Here is a 17115-nt window from a genome sequence, read left to right on the forward strand (position 1 = left end):
TGGAAAGCGGCACATGTCCTTCCCTTACATAAAGGAGGAGATTCTCCTGACTTAGATAACTACAGTCCAATTTCCAAATGATCTTGTCTTTCAAAAGTTTTAGAATCGCTGGCCAACTCAGCTAAGAACGTTAACATCTCACTCTATTCTTAATGTGCAGCAACACAGTTTTAGACCTTGACATAGCGCCGGTTCAGCTGCTACGCTTGTTTTAGATATATTAAATTGCTTAGCTCATAAAAGTCATTGTGTTGCCTTATTTATAGACCTTTCCAAAGCCTTCGACACTATTGGCCATCACATTCAAAGGTTGACTGAAGTAGGCTTGGATGAGGCTTCTCGCAAGTGGTTTGAGAATTATCTGTCAGACAGGACACAATGTGTAATTTCTGATGGTGTTGTCTAGTGTCCTGGATATTATGAAAGGTGTGCAGTACAGGTGTCGGTTTTGGGACCTGTCTTTACTATTTATATAAATAATATTGGTCTATCTGTTAACTTGTAATATTCATCTGTATGCAGATGATACTATTATGTATGCCATTGTCCCAACTGTAGATCAGGCGTTGTTAGAGCTGCAATCTGACTTTGTTGACTTACAAAAAGCCCTGGTGGGTTTCAAATTAATTCTCAACCACAAAAAATCAGACTACATATTTATTCATTGAATGGTTCTCCCACCTATAAATATCTGGGTATTTGTATTGACAAGGATTTGTTTAAAAAATATACTGATGAGCTATTACATTTTTTTTTTTTAAGTGGGCTTCTTTTTTATTAACAGAACTTGCATCTCCCTCAACAGCAGGAAGACGATTGTACAGTGAACTTTCCTGACAGTCCTTAACTATGGTGACACCATTTACCAGAATGCAGCAGCTACTACTCTTAAACCTTTGTCACAGGTGACAGTTTTAGTAATGATCACTGCATCAAAAATTTGTCTGGCCCTCATTAAAGTCCAGTATTTCATTTCATTATTCCATTTTTTGTTTACAAAGCTCTATTACACAAGCTTCCGACTTAACTTCGTTGTTGAAGTATAAGAACATGGGCTACCAAACCCTTTCACGGGGTTTGAGGTTTCTCGGGTCTCCACCCAATTAATAAGTAAATCCTCCCCATTTTTGGAATAACCTGCAGAACCCCTGCATCTTGATTCCCTGGTGCCGCTACGGCAGTTTAGTAGTCGAATGTTGATTTAGTTAAATGAGAATTGCATTTGTCTTGATTACATGTGAAAAATGTATTGTTGTGTTGAAATGGTAGTTTTTCAAATTGTAACCTGTCATTTTTATACATTTTATTGGAATGTTCGTGTTGAATTTGTTGTCCCGGGGGTACTATTTAAAATGAAACTATGATGTCAATGGGCTCCCTTGATTAAATAAAAGTTGAATAACACATTTATAAAAATTAAACATTCCTGGTCAGAGTGCCAACGTCAGCTGCGAATGTCATTCTCAGAGGGAGCAGTTGCTTTTACACACACACACACACACACACACACACACACACACACACACACACACACACACACACACACACACACACACGGTAAAGACAGACAGCACAGCTTTGTAAGAAACAGCATTTCATGAAACATATTTCCAATAGATCCAAGACCAATAGATATTATTGTACATCAATTCTTTGTTGCCAAGTTTATTTTTTTGTATTGATACATATGTACATACATATGTACACTCTTAAAAATGTGTAGTGCTACTAGAGTAGCATATAAATGGATAATCATAATATTTTAGGCAAAAATAAAAGCAAAAACTTTAAATTGTTCTAGGGGACTGGCTGGTTGGTGGTAATGTAAACAGAGGGCCAGAGTATGTGACCTCGTATGCATCTCAAATTGTACCCTATTCCCTAAATTGTGCACTACTTTTGAGTAGATCTCTATGGGCCCCGGTCAAAAGTAGTGCACTATATATAGGGAGCAGGGTGACATTTGGGGCACATACCCCTAACCTCCTTACAGAGGGCAGCCTGAACTAAGAAACCTCACTAGGGATCTACTTCTTATAACTCAGACATTCACCTAAATCACATTTCCTCAAGTAAGGACCCTATAACCTCATCATCAATGCAAACTTTATAAATAGCTCTTGTCCAGTGCGTTATGTGGGGCTAGCCGACACTGAGGCTCAGCGTTAGAAAGCCACATGTAACGCCCTGGACTGGAGCTATGTTATAGCTATGTTATAACTAGGTTATTACAACTGTTCTTGAGCACCATAGCCTGGCAGAAAGGCTAACCTTTAGCATCCAGTTGATTTCACTCAGTGGTTGTGATTGATTTTCAATTAGACATCGAAAATAAATATAATTCAAGGGAATATTTTTGGGGTATCTCATAACGCACATTTATAGCTAATTGGACTGTACTAAGTGCATGGAACTGTCCATAAGAAAGGGTTTCACTTAAAAAGACATACCATCATGGAATAAAGTGGATTGATTTTACCCGATAACTCTACTCTAAAATATAAAATAGTTGTACACCTGACACCAACAATGTGATTCAGTCTACAGTATGTTGTACTAAAAGTGCTGAACAGAGTGTGTATCAATGTTACAAAATGTTTCTGGACCCTTTAAAAATTGAACAACAGTACTGTAATGTCACTATTCTTTTTGTCTTGTAAGGCCAGACTAAGGTGTGGCCCAATGGAGAGGCAGCATCAACATCAGAGGACCAAACACCGAAAATGAACAATGCAGATTTTTTTTGGAAACGCAAGCAAGAAAACAGGAACAATTAAATTAAACAAAAACAATTGCAAATATATAGCATTTAACCCAGTTACATGGTTTCCCACTTCTCAGTCATTGCTAACAGTAGTCTGAATGAACAAATTCTTCTTTTAAGTGGCAGCATACAAAAAATAAATAAAAAAACCCTGACAAATATTTTTTAAATGCTAGTCACAGAAAGCAGTACAGTACAGAAGATAATTCTGCTGTTGTGTCATGCTTCATCAAACACAGGTTTAAAATATGCATATTTGAGAAGATCCATGCATATCCACACATAAACGAAAATGTCTATGTATCGATACACACACACACACACACACACACACACACACACACACACACACACACATATATATATATATTTTGATTTACTATATATAATAAAAATACTGCCATTGCTAAGGATGCAACGGCCTTTACAAAGGAAGCATACATAAACGGGTGTAGCAGCAAGATGGGACAACAGAACGGTTTCAGAGAGAGGGGAGTCCTACCACTGTCTCAGTGTGTGAGGGGTTGGAGTCTCGGGGCTAGGCTGTCACTGGTGAATATAGGGGTCTCTGGCCCAGTCCTCTGTGTCACCCCTCTTTTTGGGGGCAACCTCCCCCTCCCTGTCCCGGTCGCGGTCATAGTACTGGTGGTGGTGGTGGTCGCGGGCCGGTCGTTGATGGTGGTGACTGCGCGGCTTGTTGCGCTCGTTGTGGTCCTGCTCGTTACGCTCCTTAGAACGGTGGTGTCCTATTGTGCTTTGGCCCGCCTCCTCGCCAGCGCGGTGATGGTGGTGGTGGTGATGATGATGGTCCCTGGGTTGGGGCTGGGCCTCGTAGCGCCCCTGCTGCTGCTGGGGGTGCCCCCCCTCTCCAAGCCCCTCCTCATCATACTCCTCTCCAAAATCATCCTCCTCTTCCTGGTGTAGGAGTTGAGACAGGGGCTCTATGTACGCTGAGTCTCTGCTTTCTCTGCTCTCCCGGCTCTCGGGGGTCTCTGAGTCCTGTGTCTCCCCCCGGGAGAGACCCTTGCCACCACGATGATGGTGGTGGTGGTTGTGGTGCTGCTCAGTTCGCTGGGAGGAGGAGCGGTGGTGGATGTGCTGGGGTCTCCTGGAAGACTCTGTCCTTAGGGGCCTCTCCTCCTCCTCCCTCTCCTCCTCCCCATCTGGCTGCTCCTGGCTCTGATGCTGGCTGTGGTGGTGATGGTGGTGCTGGTGGTCCTCTCTGGAGCCCTTCCTCTCCCCACCTTGTCCTGCCTTGTCCCCTGCTTTCTCCTCTGCCCCGCTGCCCTGGGGTTAGCAACACAACACGCCTGTTAGTACAGTTAGACACACCAACACGCATATGCAGAGTAAAAAAGACAAACACACACCCTCAATCACATGCAAATCAAACACACATTTCAACCATTTCCAGACAACATTTCAAATTCACACACGGAAACCTGCATGCATGAAATTCAAACAGCACACTTGTACACATACACACATGTGCACTGCACACTCAAAGGTTGAATATAGGTTATCAACCAATCACTGAAGGTTGACTATGGTCCTGGAGAATACAGTTTCCCTAAAAATCCTCATATCCGTTTGCTTTCAGATTAATTTGGCCTGGTTTATTATTTTAAGTCTCCAGAACCAAGGCCGAATCCCCATGGAATACTAACACTTGGTCCAAGTCCCAAATGGCACCCTATTTCCTACTTAGTGTACTACTTTTGACCAGAGCCCTATGGGCACTGGTCATTAGTAGTGCACCATATAGGGAATAGGGTGCCATTTTAGATGTATCCCTGAAGTCCACACAGCTCTTATGACGGAGTATCTCACTCACCACAATCACAGACATGTTAACCTCACTCATCAGACGCATTTTCATCAGCATTTTCAAGAGTTTCAAAAGGACTCTCATTGTCAGGAGTTTCAGTCTTACATTTCCCAATGGGGGAGCAATGGATGGGGATGGGGAAAAGACGTGGACATTTTAAAAACAACTGAAACAGACCTGAATCAATCAAATGACCCAAACAAATTGTTCGCTGCTCACCGTTAAATACAGAACCTTCAAATAGATCATTATTTTCAAACTGACAGAGGTGCATAATGCAAAACACATCATGATCACCCTATTCATTCATTTTCCTCTAAGTATTAATTATTTCAAAGGAATTCATTATAGCAACCCACTGTGTTAAACCAATTAAAATGACAAGCTCCTGAGTTGTCAGCGTACTTTCCTGACTTAATGACCTTTGACTAGTCATGGTTAGCAGGCCCACCACCGGTCATGTTCCTCATCTCTCTATTCCTATTACTCTCTCTGCCCTGCTCTTTCCTACCGTGGTCAGTGTGTCATGACTCTGACTCAGTGGCGGTACAGGCTGCTCATGGCCAGTGAGCTACTGGTCTCCCCGCTATCCCTGTCTGGGCCATGGAGCAGGCTGCCCATGTTGGCCTAAAGCCTGGTCAGCACCTGTACCTGCATGCTGGAGACGGGAGCGGGGCTGGAGGGCAGGGCGTCTGTGGCCAGCTTGGCCAGCAGCGGGTTGGGGGGGTTGCAGCTGGCGGGGTGGGTGCTCTTCCAGTAGGCCTCCAGGTAATCAGCCATGTGCTCACACGCATCCTCCAGCTGGTTCTCATCCAGGATGATGTCAAACATCTCCTACATGAGCGATAAACAGAGGGAGGGAGGAGGGGAAAACGGTATACTCTTAAAAAAATAAAATGCTATCTAGAACCTAAAAGGGTTCTTCTGCTGTCCCCATAAGACATCTCTTTGAAGAACCCTTTTTGGTTCCAGGTAGAACATTATTGGGTTCCATGTAGAACCCTTTCCCAAGAAGGTTCTACATGGAACCCAAAAGCGTTCTACCTGGAACCAAAAATAGCTCTCCTAAGGGACAGCCAAAGAACCCTTTTGGAGCCCTTTTTTCTGACTGTATTGTTAGTGTTTTATGTGCCCAAAACAGAGAGATAAAGAGAGGAAGAAAGGAGGATAGGAAAAAACTCTATTGTTAGTGTTTTAAGAGCTGAAAACAGAGAAATAAAGAGAGAGAAAGGAGGATTGGAAAAAACTCAATTGTTAGTGTTTTAAGGGCTGAAAAACAGCATGTGTATGTGCTATGTATGGGCCAAGAATAGCATCATAACAATTTTAAAACAGCGGATCTACTTTTTCTTCGTGATAAAAAAGGACAGACTTCGGGATTCTTTGGGAATAACTTCCAAATCGCTTCTCGGATTAAGAAAGTTAGACAAAAACTCAAAAAATTAAGAAATTAAATAAAATATTCATTTGGCAAGAATTTTCTGATCAGTGAGATTGTTGAAAGCTAAATCCCACTAGGGATGCAATGGCGCTACAGAGGGTAGTGCGTACGGCCCAGTACATGACTGTACCTGACATCCACGACCTATATACTAGGCGATGAGGAAGGCCCAAAAAAATGTCAGTCTCCAGTCACCCAAGTCATAGACTGTTCTCTCTGCTACAGCACGGCAAGCAGTACCGGAGCGCCAAGTCTAGGACCAAGAGGCTCCTTAACAGCTTCTACCCACAAGCCATGAAACTAATTCATCAAAAGCCACCTAGACAATTGACATTTACCCCCCCCCCCCCCCTTTGTTTTTACACTGCTGCTACTCGCTGTTTATTATCTATGCACACTTTACAAATTACCTCGACTAACCTGTACATTCACTGGGTAACACCACCCCCTGTATATAGCCTCGTTATTGTCATTTTCTTGTTACTTTTTTTCCCCCATATTTTTTTTTCTCACTTTAGTCTATGCAGCAAATATTGTCTTAACTCTATTTCTTGAACTGTACTGCTGGTTAAGGGCTTGTAAGTAAGCATTTCACGGTAAGGTTGTACCTGTTGTATTCGACGCATGTGACAAATACAATTTAATTTGATGCTATTGGATGTACATTAGGGCAGATTTTCCACAAGGCTGAAATGATTGCACTCATATTCTAAAAGAATATCCAAGAAGATCACAGAAGGACGGAAATAGAATTGGCAGGAGATATGAGTCTTTCTGAAGCATTCCACAACAGTATTATTAATATAAGGGCAGAATCCTACCGGGAGATATACGCACACGACTCAAAACCTCCACGCAAATCTGTGATCAACATCAGTGGCAATACACATAAGACTTCAAGTAACTCGAGTGTGTATTTTCAGTGTGAGTTCGCAAGTTAGGATTCAGCCCGCAATAGTCTCCTTTACAGTATCAACAGAGGCTTGATGCACAGAATCCCAAATCTTCAATCGGCACACTGAAACAATATTATGAAATGTCCAGGATGTGTTAGATGTGATATGTGGTGGGTGTCATCCAGGTAACAGTGATCTCCGGGCAGTGGTGTGGCTATACTCACGGCAGGGCACTGGGCCAGTTTGTCTGCAGCAACCATCTGGACATTGAGGTGCTTAGCCTGGGACTTCCCTCTGGACTTGATGAGCCTCTGCAGAACCTGTGGGACATATGAGCGAGGGGCATGAGAGGCCATCAGCACCATAACGGAGTAAACTCGATCCCATTAAAGTGTTGTCAGCACCGAAACTAAGTCAACTCCAACACATCACAGCATCATCAGCACTGTGAGGAAGTCAACTCCGATGTAGCAGCAACGTGGAAACTTGAGCCTAACATCAGCACTAAAGTAGAACTGTGGTTTTACTGATTCACAGCAGCAGACGTTGATAAAAAGAGGAGTCAAATACACTTGGTTTATCCCATCGAGGTGCGATTCAGACTACCGACACTTTGATTTAGAGCCGTAATTCACATTCCTTCAGCGACGCCTTCTTTCCTTTTCTATCTTACTCAAATGCCAGCGTTTTTTGAAGGATATTTGAATTATGGGTGTTATTTACACTAAGGCTGAAGGTTAGCGTGATGAATCAGTCGCCCCCACTTCACTCTCTCCCATTCAGACGAGCGGAGTAGTCAGCGCTGACAGGCCGTGTTTAATAACCCAAACAGGACGCCGTTCAGTTAGAAAAATGCGATATGAGCAGTGACAAGACATCCATACACCACTTGCTCCCCAATGCATCAGGGACATCCATAGACCTCCATAAACCAGTAGGAGACTACTTCCCTACTCAGGAGACTTTCACTTCAGCTCAGTTTACTTCATCAATCTGTCACTCACTGCTCTCACACTGGACCGTTTACACGTGTTCTCCTGGCCTGCATCTACCTTTCCACAATTACACATAATATTACTGTGTGTGATATGGAAGGTTGGCTGAATACATTACTAGAAAATAAAGGTTAGTATTAGAATATGAACCATGTAATACACTAGGGCACACTGTACACTAGTACACTGCATTCAGTTTGACATGTCAAGTTTAAACTACCAAAGTGCATTTTGTGGAATGGAAATGTAAGTTGCCATTTTTTTGCATTGCTTGGCCTCACCTTAGGAGAGGAGATCTTGACGTAGACGATGATAGGAGCCAGGGATGTCTTGCCCAGTTGGGCCGGGTGGTTGATGGTGTCTGCGTCCAGAACCACCAGCTGTAAGGTCCGGGCCAGTTCAAAGATACGCTCTATCTCACTCTGCACTTCAGCTACTAAGAGAGAACGAGAGGGGCAGAGGGAGGGACAGACGAGTCACAGACAGAGAGAGAGAGAGCGAGAACGAAAGTCAAACCATAGATCCGTTTCCATTCTGCCGTTCAGTTAGGCGGCGGTGAGAGAAGGAGATATTAGCAAGACAATGATTATAATTTTTTTTAAAAGTGAAATATTAGCTTTTCCCTCAAAAAAAGGAAATTCAAAAGCTAATTTGACCTTTGTACAAACAAGGATTTTCAACATAAGCAGCTTGACTACTGCTAGACTACTCCAAGATTTATTAGTCAGATTAGTAAGGAAGAGGTTGTATTTGCTCGGTTGCATCTAGGACACTGTACATTGAACTCATTACACCTGGTTCGCAAGCATGTGAACGGCTTGTGTATGGAGTGTATGGTTGATGAAACAGTGAAGCATGTGTTTGTTTCTTTATTCATTTATATATCATAACCGGCATCGATAAAAGACAGTACTGTGCAGCCGTTTTCATCGACCTGGCCAAGGCTTTCGACTCTGTCAATCACCGTAGACTCAACAGCAGACTCAACAGCCTTGGTTTCTCAAATGACTGCCTCGCCTGGTTCACCAACTACTTCTCAGATAGAGTTCAGTGTGTCAAATTGGAGGGCCTGTTGTCTGGACCTCAGGCAGTCTCTATGGGGGTACAACAGGGTTAAATTCTCGGACTGACTCTTTTCTCTGAAAATGTCAACGATGTCGCTCTTGCTGTGGGTGATTCCTTGATCCACCTCTATGCAGACGACACCATTCTGTATACATCTGGCCCTTCTTTGGACATTGTGTTAACAAACCTCCAAACGAGCTTCAATGTGATACAACACTCATTCCGTGGCCTCCAAGTGCTCTTAAATGTAAGTAAAACTAAATGCATGCTCATCAACCGAATCGCTGCCCGCACCCGCCCGCCCAACTAGCATCACTACTCTGGACGGTTCTGATTTAGAATATATGGACTACAAATACCTAGGTCTCTGGCTAGACTGTAAACTCTCCTTCCAGACTCATATTAAGCATCCTCAAATTAAATCTAGAATCGCTTCCCATTTCTCAACAAAGATTCCTTCAACGACGTTGCCAAAACTACCCTCGTAAAACTAACTATCCTACCGATCCTTGACTTCGGCGATGTCATTTACAAAATAGCCTCCAACACTCTACTCAGCAAACTGGACGCAGTCTATCACAGTGCCATCCATTATGTCACCAAAGCCCCATATACCACCCACCACTGCGACCTCAATGCGCTAGTCGGCTGGCCCTCGCTACATTTTCGTCGCCAAACCCACTGGCCCCAGGTCATCTATAAGTCTTTGCTAGGTAAATCTCCGCCTTATCTCAGCTCACTGGTCACCATAGCAACACCCACCCGTAGCACACACTCCAGCAGGTATATCTCACTGGTCATCCCCAAAGCCAAGACCTGGATTGGCTGCCTTTCCTTCCAAGTCTCTGCTGCCAATGACTGGAATTAATTGCAAAATCGTTGAAGTTGGAGACTTATATCTCCCTCACTAACTTTAAGCATCAGCTATCTGAGCAGCTTACCGATCGCTGCAGCTGTACACAGCCAATCTGTAAATAGCCCATCCAACTCCCTACCTCATCCCCACATTGCTTTTATTTACTTTTTTTGCTCTTTTGCACACCAGTGTTTCTACTTGCACATCGTCATCTGCACATCTATCACTCCAGTGTTAATTTGCTAAATTGTAATTACTTCGCTGCTATGGCCTATTTATTGCCTTACCTCCTCACTCTATTTGCACACACTGTATTTGGATGTTTCTATTGTGTTATTGACTGCTTTTGTTATCCCACTTGTAACTTTGTGTTGTTGTTGTTTTTCGAACTGCTTTGTTTTATCTTGGCCAGATTGCAGTTGTAAATTGGAACTTGTTCTCAACTGGCCAACCTGGTTAAAACCTCTTGAAGCTAGGGGTCACTATTTTTATGTTTGGAAAAACAACATTCCCAAAGAAATTGCCTATTTCTCAGGACCAAATGCTAGAATAGGCATATAATTGACAGATTAGGATAGAAAACTCTCTAAAGTTTCCAAAACTGTCAAAATATTGTCTGTGAGTATAACAGAACTGATATTGCAGGCGAAACCCTGAGGAAAATCAAATCAGGAAGTGCCTCTTATTTTGAAACCCTTCTGTTCCTTTGCATGCCTATCCTCCATTTAAAGGGATATCAACCAGATTCCTTTTTCTCTGGCTTCCCTAAGGTGTCAACAGTCTTCAGACATAGTTGCAGGCTTTTATTATGAAAAATGAGCCAGAAAGATAACATCGCGTCAGGTGGTCGCATGAGTTTTGCTCGCGCAACAGAGTTTTGGCTGCCATTGCCTTTCACTCTCCTACCGTGAAAGACATTTGCGGTTGATATATTATCGATGATATATTTTAAAAACATCCTGAGGATTGCTTATAAAAAATGTTTGACATGTTTCTGTGGACATTACGGAAACTATTTGGAATTTGTCTGCGTTGTCGTGACCACTCTTTCCTGTGGATTTCTGAACATAATGCGCCAAACAAATGGAGGTATTTTGGATATAAAAATGATCTTTATGGAACAAAAGGAACATTTATTGTGTAACTGGGAGTCTCGTGAGTGAAAACATCCGAAGATCGTCAAAGGTAAACAATTAATTTGATTGCTTTTCTGATTTTCGTGACCAAGCTGCTTGATGCTAAGTATACATCATGTTTTGTCAAACGATCGATAAACTTACACAAATGCTTGGATTGCTTTCACTGTAAAGCATATTTGCAAAATCTGACACGACAGGTAGATTAACAAAAGGCTAAACTGTGTTTTCCTATATTGCACTTGTGATTTCATGAATGTAAATATTTTTAGTAATATTCATTGAATGTGGCTATGCAATTCAGCGGTTCTTGATGGCAATTATCCCGTTAACGGGATTGCAGCCATAACAAGTTAACAGAGCTTGAGAAAATCTGAAAGGAAGAATGGGACACAATCCCCAAATCCAAATGTGCAAAGATGATACAGGCATACCCAAGACGACTCAAAGCTGTAATCGCCGCCAGAGGCGCTTCTACAAAGTGCTGATTCAGAGGTGGGAATATGTAAATGAGATATTTCTGTATTTAATTTTCAATACATTTGCAAACATTTCTAAAAACATGTTTTCACTTTGTCATTATTGGATATTGTGTGTAGATGGGTGGACAAAAAACATCTATTTAATACATTTTGAATTCAGACTGTAACTAAACAAAATGTGGAATAAGTCAAGGGGTTTGAATACTTTGAAGTCACTGCATCTGGGACTGGGAAATAGTGTGACACCAATCAGACCCCCGAGGGCTGGAGTACCAGATCGAGATGGAATCAACAGACTCGACACAAGATCCAGCATGATCTGATGCAGGGCTCCCCTAGAGAGTTAGCGTCTTGTAGGTTTTTCTCCAACCCTAATCTAGTGCACCTGATTCTAATAACTATTTGATCGATAAGCTACAGGAGGGTAACTCTCCATGAGATCTGAACCTCCACCTAGTCCCCCCCACCCTTTTCTCTTGTACTCCACCTCTCTTTCTCTACTATAGCTGTCTTTAGTGATTGGACTGAGAGAGATGGAAACACAGACAGCCGGCCGCTACGACATTTAACAATGTGTCATTCATTCGCCATTAAATCATCATGTAAAATAAAGTAAATCTTTGTTTCATATTCTTGTTTGTTTGTACTAAGGACGTCCAGTAGGTTAATATGAATAGTACTGATGACTGTATTACAATCATGTTGGTAAGATATTGTAATACTTTCTGTAAAGTGAGAATACATCAGGCTAAGATCCTGCAACATCAGTCAACAACCATTGTAGTGCAGAACAACATTGCCTTAACACTTGTGATGAGACTCTATTGGAGATATGGCCAAAGAGTAGCTTATACCAATGATCAAGGTAAGAATATACATAGCTATAAAGTTCTATTTCTGTTTGATTAAATTGTTGCGGCATTATGCTATGTAATTTGAGCATTGGTTTAAATTGATGCAACAAAATGAACATTTGTAGCCGATCTGAGCTCATGCCTGCATGTTAGATAGTTAATCTACCTTGAATAATACTGTGAGTATTGCTGAGATAATTTAACAAAAGAAGTATGTTGAGGGTCAATGTTGTCACAACAAAATCAATTACATGACCTAAACGCTGCCCTTTCTGCAAATATTCAAGCAGGCAATGAGCCCGTCGAGTCTTTTTAAAAATGGCGGGTGGGGAAGCGAAACAAATGTGTGATAGTGAGAAGGAGAGATGTCGTGTGGGAAAATTGCTATTTTTCACTCGATCTGTCCAACTTATCACCTTATCGCCTCTAAAAATGTAAATAAAACACTATAAAGAGTTTATATAATGTGTCATTACATACCTATTTGAAGGTTTGTGTCGAATTTGAATCGGGTTTTTAGGGCGGTGCTAAAGTGATCTTAGAAGTAAACAGCGGCTTTGAGAATGATGATCCCGTCACTGTCCATTTCTTGTTTTTAAAGGATGATAGAAGTGCTACACCTGGTGGAGAGAGATTCTAAGAAATAGTTGCTTTATGCGTGCTGTACGTTGCGCCATGACACGTCACAATGTAACGGAGGGTCAGTTCTTTCAACTTTTCTCCAATACTATAGCGCCATTACCATGTCGATCAACGCTTGAATAGAAACCTAGTTCACACCCCTGATTTTGACGTCAACACAGTCACTACAATCCCATTAGTTTTCTTTGTAGCCTCGTTTGAATGTTGCGGTTGCGCACATCTGTACGGTATGGGGTGTGTTTACGTTAACTAGCTAGCCAACTTGTGCCATAGTTGGGCTGCTCAGACGAGATGTGAACCCGTGAGCCTGGCTGGCTAGCAAGCTACCTAGCTAGTAGATAGCGTTACGATGTCAACTAATTAAACATACAATTTCAACAGTGTAGGCTATCTGGCTTGAATTATATTTTGAATATGGCTTAGATATGTCTGAGAACAAAAATATATTGCGCATCAATGTTGTCAAGATATAACGTTAGCTAGTTAATTAATAACTTGTGTAGGTAACTAGCTAGCTACTGTTGCTAAGATACAAGAGTGGCTTGGTTTCAGTTTTACGTCACGGCTCAGTACATAGAACAGATATATCGTCAATGAGGACCTGCTGCATTTCTCACCTTGCATGGGACTGTATGATTTCTGATCCTGCTTCTGTCTGTCTTATCTTTTCTGTTTCTCCTTCAACCACAATTAAATATTAGCCTGCTAGCCCCCCATGTAATTACTTAGCTTTCCGTCATGAGTTGCTGTAAAAGAGCAGTGAAAATATTGTTTTCAAATACATCAACAACACATTTCTCGGTTAATCAAATGGAAGGCACTTCCGCCAACTTTCTTGGTCTTTCGAGCGTCACTGTTGACAACTTAGTGGAACTTCTTAAATGTCTTCTTAGAGAATCCCGACGGGAGAAGGGTACATTTTATAGATTCTTTTAGCAAGAAAAATCCATCTGCTGACCATTTAAGGAATTGAGTCCTCAACCGGTGGGCCAAATTTCATTTTGTGATATGTAATATTGACAAGCGCAACTATTGCCACGTCTATAATACTATAGGATTGTGTGGAAATTGGAAGTATTATTTTTTAAATTTAACCTTTATTTAACTAGGCAAGTCAGTTAAGAACAAATTCTTATTTATAATGCCGGCCTACTCCAGCGAAACCTATGGGACTGCCACGGCCGGATGTGATTTAGCCTGGATTCGAACCGAAGACTGTAGTGTCGCCTCTTGCACTGAGATGCTGTGCCTTAGACCGCTGTGCCACTTGGGAGTAACCAGTATTAACTAATGCATTTTTCTCCAGTTGGGTCAAATACATATATCTTGAACAGTCCAGGAAATCTCCCTAGCAACACTTTTTATTACATTTCATTAGCAGCTCAAACAAAGCTTGTGTTTGCCCATCGAGAGCTGCCCATGACTAAGATACACCCACCTCTTGCCCTATTCGTTTGTGATCGGAAATTGCACTGATGGTCCAGATGTGTGTCTGATAATTATAATTCAGAGATTGTCATTAGGCCCACTAAACTTGTAGCCAGAATTGATGTGTACACTGTTGTATGCGCGCGTCTTGGTCTTGGCCACTTATCTCCGCTTTGGAAAAATATTAGTGTTCTCGTGAACCACAAAGCAATTTGGAGGGTATACTGCCCATTTCCAAGTTAATTCAAGTCAAGAATTGTCATGCAGCTGACATGCATAATGTTAAATAATGATGTAATTGCCTATAGTTTTCTTGCATTGACCTACCCCTACTATTTATTTTGCCAGGACGCCGTGCAGGACCGTACTGGCTTAGTCCACTTTCACCCCTGTATCTATCACCATCAAGACAGAGTCAGGGTTCAGCGTACAGTCAAAACATCAGTCCCCAAAGTGACAAAATAATTATCCAGTTGCATTGGCTTCAAGTTAAAGCTTTTAGTCAAAAGTGGAGCACAAAGAGTAATGTTTGTGCAGTGTTTTGAGTGTGTCCCAGTGCTAATGTATCTTTAAAGATGGGCGGGTTTATCCCATAACTACTCTCTTAGAAAAAAAAAGATTCCACCCCTAACCAAAAAGGGTTCTTCTATGGGGACAGCCGAAGAACCGTTTTAGTTTTCTAGATAGCACCTTTTATTCTAAGAGTGTAATGGAGCAACCGGCACACCATGGATGCATCCCAGATGGCACCGTACTCCCTATTTAGTGCACTACTTTTGACCAGGGCCCATACGACTCTGGTCAAAGGTAGTGCACTATGAAGTGAATAGTGTGCCATTTGGGACACAGCCCATGAGTAACGTTACAGAGCACCACGGCGATCCAACACAAAGATTAGCTACATGGCTTCCGTAGTTTCGTTGGCTCAGTGAGGTCCTGTTTCATTGTTATCGCAGTTTGTTACTCAAGCCTGGTAAAAACAGCTGCGTTCTTGACCTTGTTATCTGGCAGCAGGTATCTAGTCTCTCCTTTCTTTCTCTCTCTTTCGTCCCAAAAGCAAACCTTTTTAATCACAGGCCTGGCCAGGTCATTCTTCGCCTCCAACATCTGTAGGTCTGCATTATAACCATCTCCAAGGTTGCGCCAAAAATTGCACCCTATTCCCTATATAATGCACTACTTTCAACTAGAGCCCTTTGGGCCCTGGTCAAAAGTGGTCCACTATATAGGAAATAGGGTGCCTTTTGGGAAACATCCGAAGACTTTCTTTCATCTTTTATTCTTTCTCTTCTCTCTATGCAATGAATTAGTCTCTCTACAAACAATGGGCCCTAGAAGAACACAGAGGTTCCCCAACCTCATACCTCCAAACTTACCAAGGTTGGAGCGTGTGTTGGATCGCTCGATGATGGCGTGTTTACTAGGGTTGTTGAGGACGGAGCGTTTGGCAAGAGAGATGTCTGCAGTGACTCGAGTGATTGATATTCTGATAGGAAGGCAGAGAGAAAATAACTGGTCACCGAGAGACTAGAGTGTGCTCTGATTTCTGAAACAGCCTTATCAATCAAATATTTAACACTTGGGAAAAAGTACAGAATTAGAAACAAAAAGGCATAGCAGCAAAATCACCATCCATAAGGAAGAGGGGAGAGTTTTGGGATTTCTAAGCAAGGTTTGGTAGAAGAGGGAAGAGAGTGGTGAGAGTATGCTTTGTAAAACTCATTGTTGGTTATCAAAAGGGTTGCACTTTGAGAGGGATATAAAACAATGCACAGTATATGCTAATGATCCTATGTTTTGTAAAATAACTTCCCTACTGCGAATGGGAAAGTGGCCAGGCAGCCGGAGAGGAGAGGAGCTGAGGAGATCCCTGCACTGCACTAGGGCCCACTATAGCCTATTAAGGACATGGAGAGGGCCTATTTAAAGTAGCAGCGAGCACACATCTCCAGGCCAAACAAACTTGTTACACACTCCCTCTGCGAAACCTCCAGGGATGACTAAATACCAGCCTATAGGACTCGGGCAGAGCATACTGAACAAGGATACAGAGAGAGAGAGAGAGAAAGAGGGAGGGAAGAAAGGAAAGCAGGGACAGCTCAACTTACCTTCCCTCAAATCTGTGTTTCAAAAAGTCAAACAGTGCTTTTTGCATCATATCTGTCACCTGAAACCAAAGGGGCAATAAAAACATAGTGAACATTTTAGAAATCACCATCATGAAAACAGACAATATGTGTGTGTGCATGGGTGGGTGAATCAAAGCAAGCTCTTTGTTGCTGAAAAAGGGAGCCCCACAGCACAGATTGCTGTTTCAGTATTGACTGAGGGCACGTCAGCCTTCCCCTGTGATCCTCCTCAGCTTAGTGTGTCCTGTTCTCACCAGGTTCCAGATACCCCTGTCCCTGTCTGCATCCCACAAATACAGTGCCTTGCGAAAGTATTCGGCCCCCTTGAACTTTGCGACCTTTTGCCACATTTCAGGCTTCAAACAAAAAGATATAAAACTGTATTTGTGAAGAATCAACAACAAGTGGGACACAATCATGAAGTGGAACGACATTTATTGGATATTTCAAACTTTTTTAACAAATCAAAAACTGAAAAATTGGGCGTGCAAAATTATTCAGCCCCTTTACTTTCAGTGCAGCAAACTCTCCAGAAGTTCAGTGAGGATCTCTGAATGATCCAATGTTGACCTAAATGACTAATGATGATAAATACAATC

General features: G+C 42.2%; 1 protein-coding gene across 16 annotated transcripts in view; it reads right to left on the reverse strand.

The window, feature by feature from the left end:
- Positions 1-1638: 1638 nt before the first annotated feature.
- Positions 1639-17115, reverse strand: part of LOC110535617 (voltage-dependent L-type calcium channel subunit beta-1) — a 128750-nt gene continuing 113273 nt past the window's right edge. For 11 of the 16 annotated variants that reach the window (XM_036935350.2, XM_036935348.2, XM_090189953.1 and 8 more), the window contains 6 exons: positions 16496-16554; positions 15764-15873; positions 8206-8360; positions 7154-7249; positions 5244-5426; positions 1639-4051 (listed from right to left, as the gene is read on the reverse strand). In XM_036935350.2, the coding sequence (XP_036791245.1) occupies positions 3311-4051; positions 5244-5426; positions 7154-7249; positions 8206-8360; positions 15764-15873; positions 16496-16554 (1344 nt within the window). In that variant the 3' untranslated portion in view covers positions 1639-3310. The remainder of the gene's footprint in view (positions 4052-5243; positions 5427-7153; positions 7250-8205; positions 8361-15763; positions 15874-16495; positions 16555-17115) is intronic. The other 5 variants (XM_036935351.2, XM_036935349.2, XM_090189948.1 and 2 more) reach the window with 1 other exon arrangement.

This window comes from Oncorhynchus mykiss, chromosome 11, assembly GCF_057628025.1.
Source record: "Oncorhynchus mykiss isolate SJ-2025 chromosome 11, ASM5762802v1, whole genome shotgun sequence".
Lineage (NCBI taxonomy): Eukaryota > Metazoa > Chordata > Actinopteri > Salmoniformes > Salmonidae > Oncorhynchus > Oncorhynchus mykiss.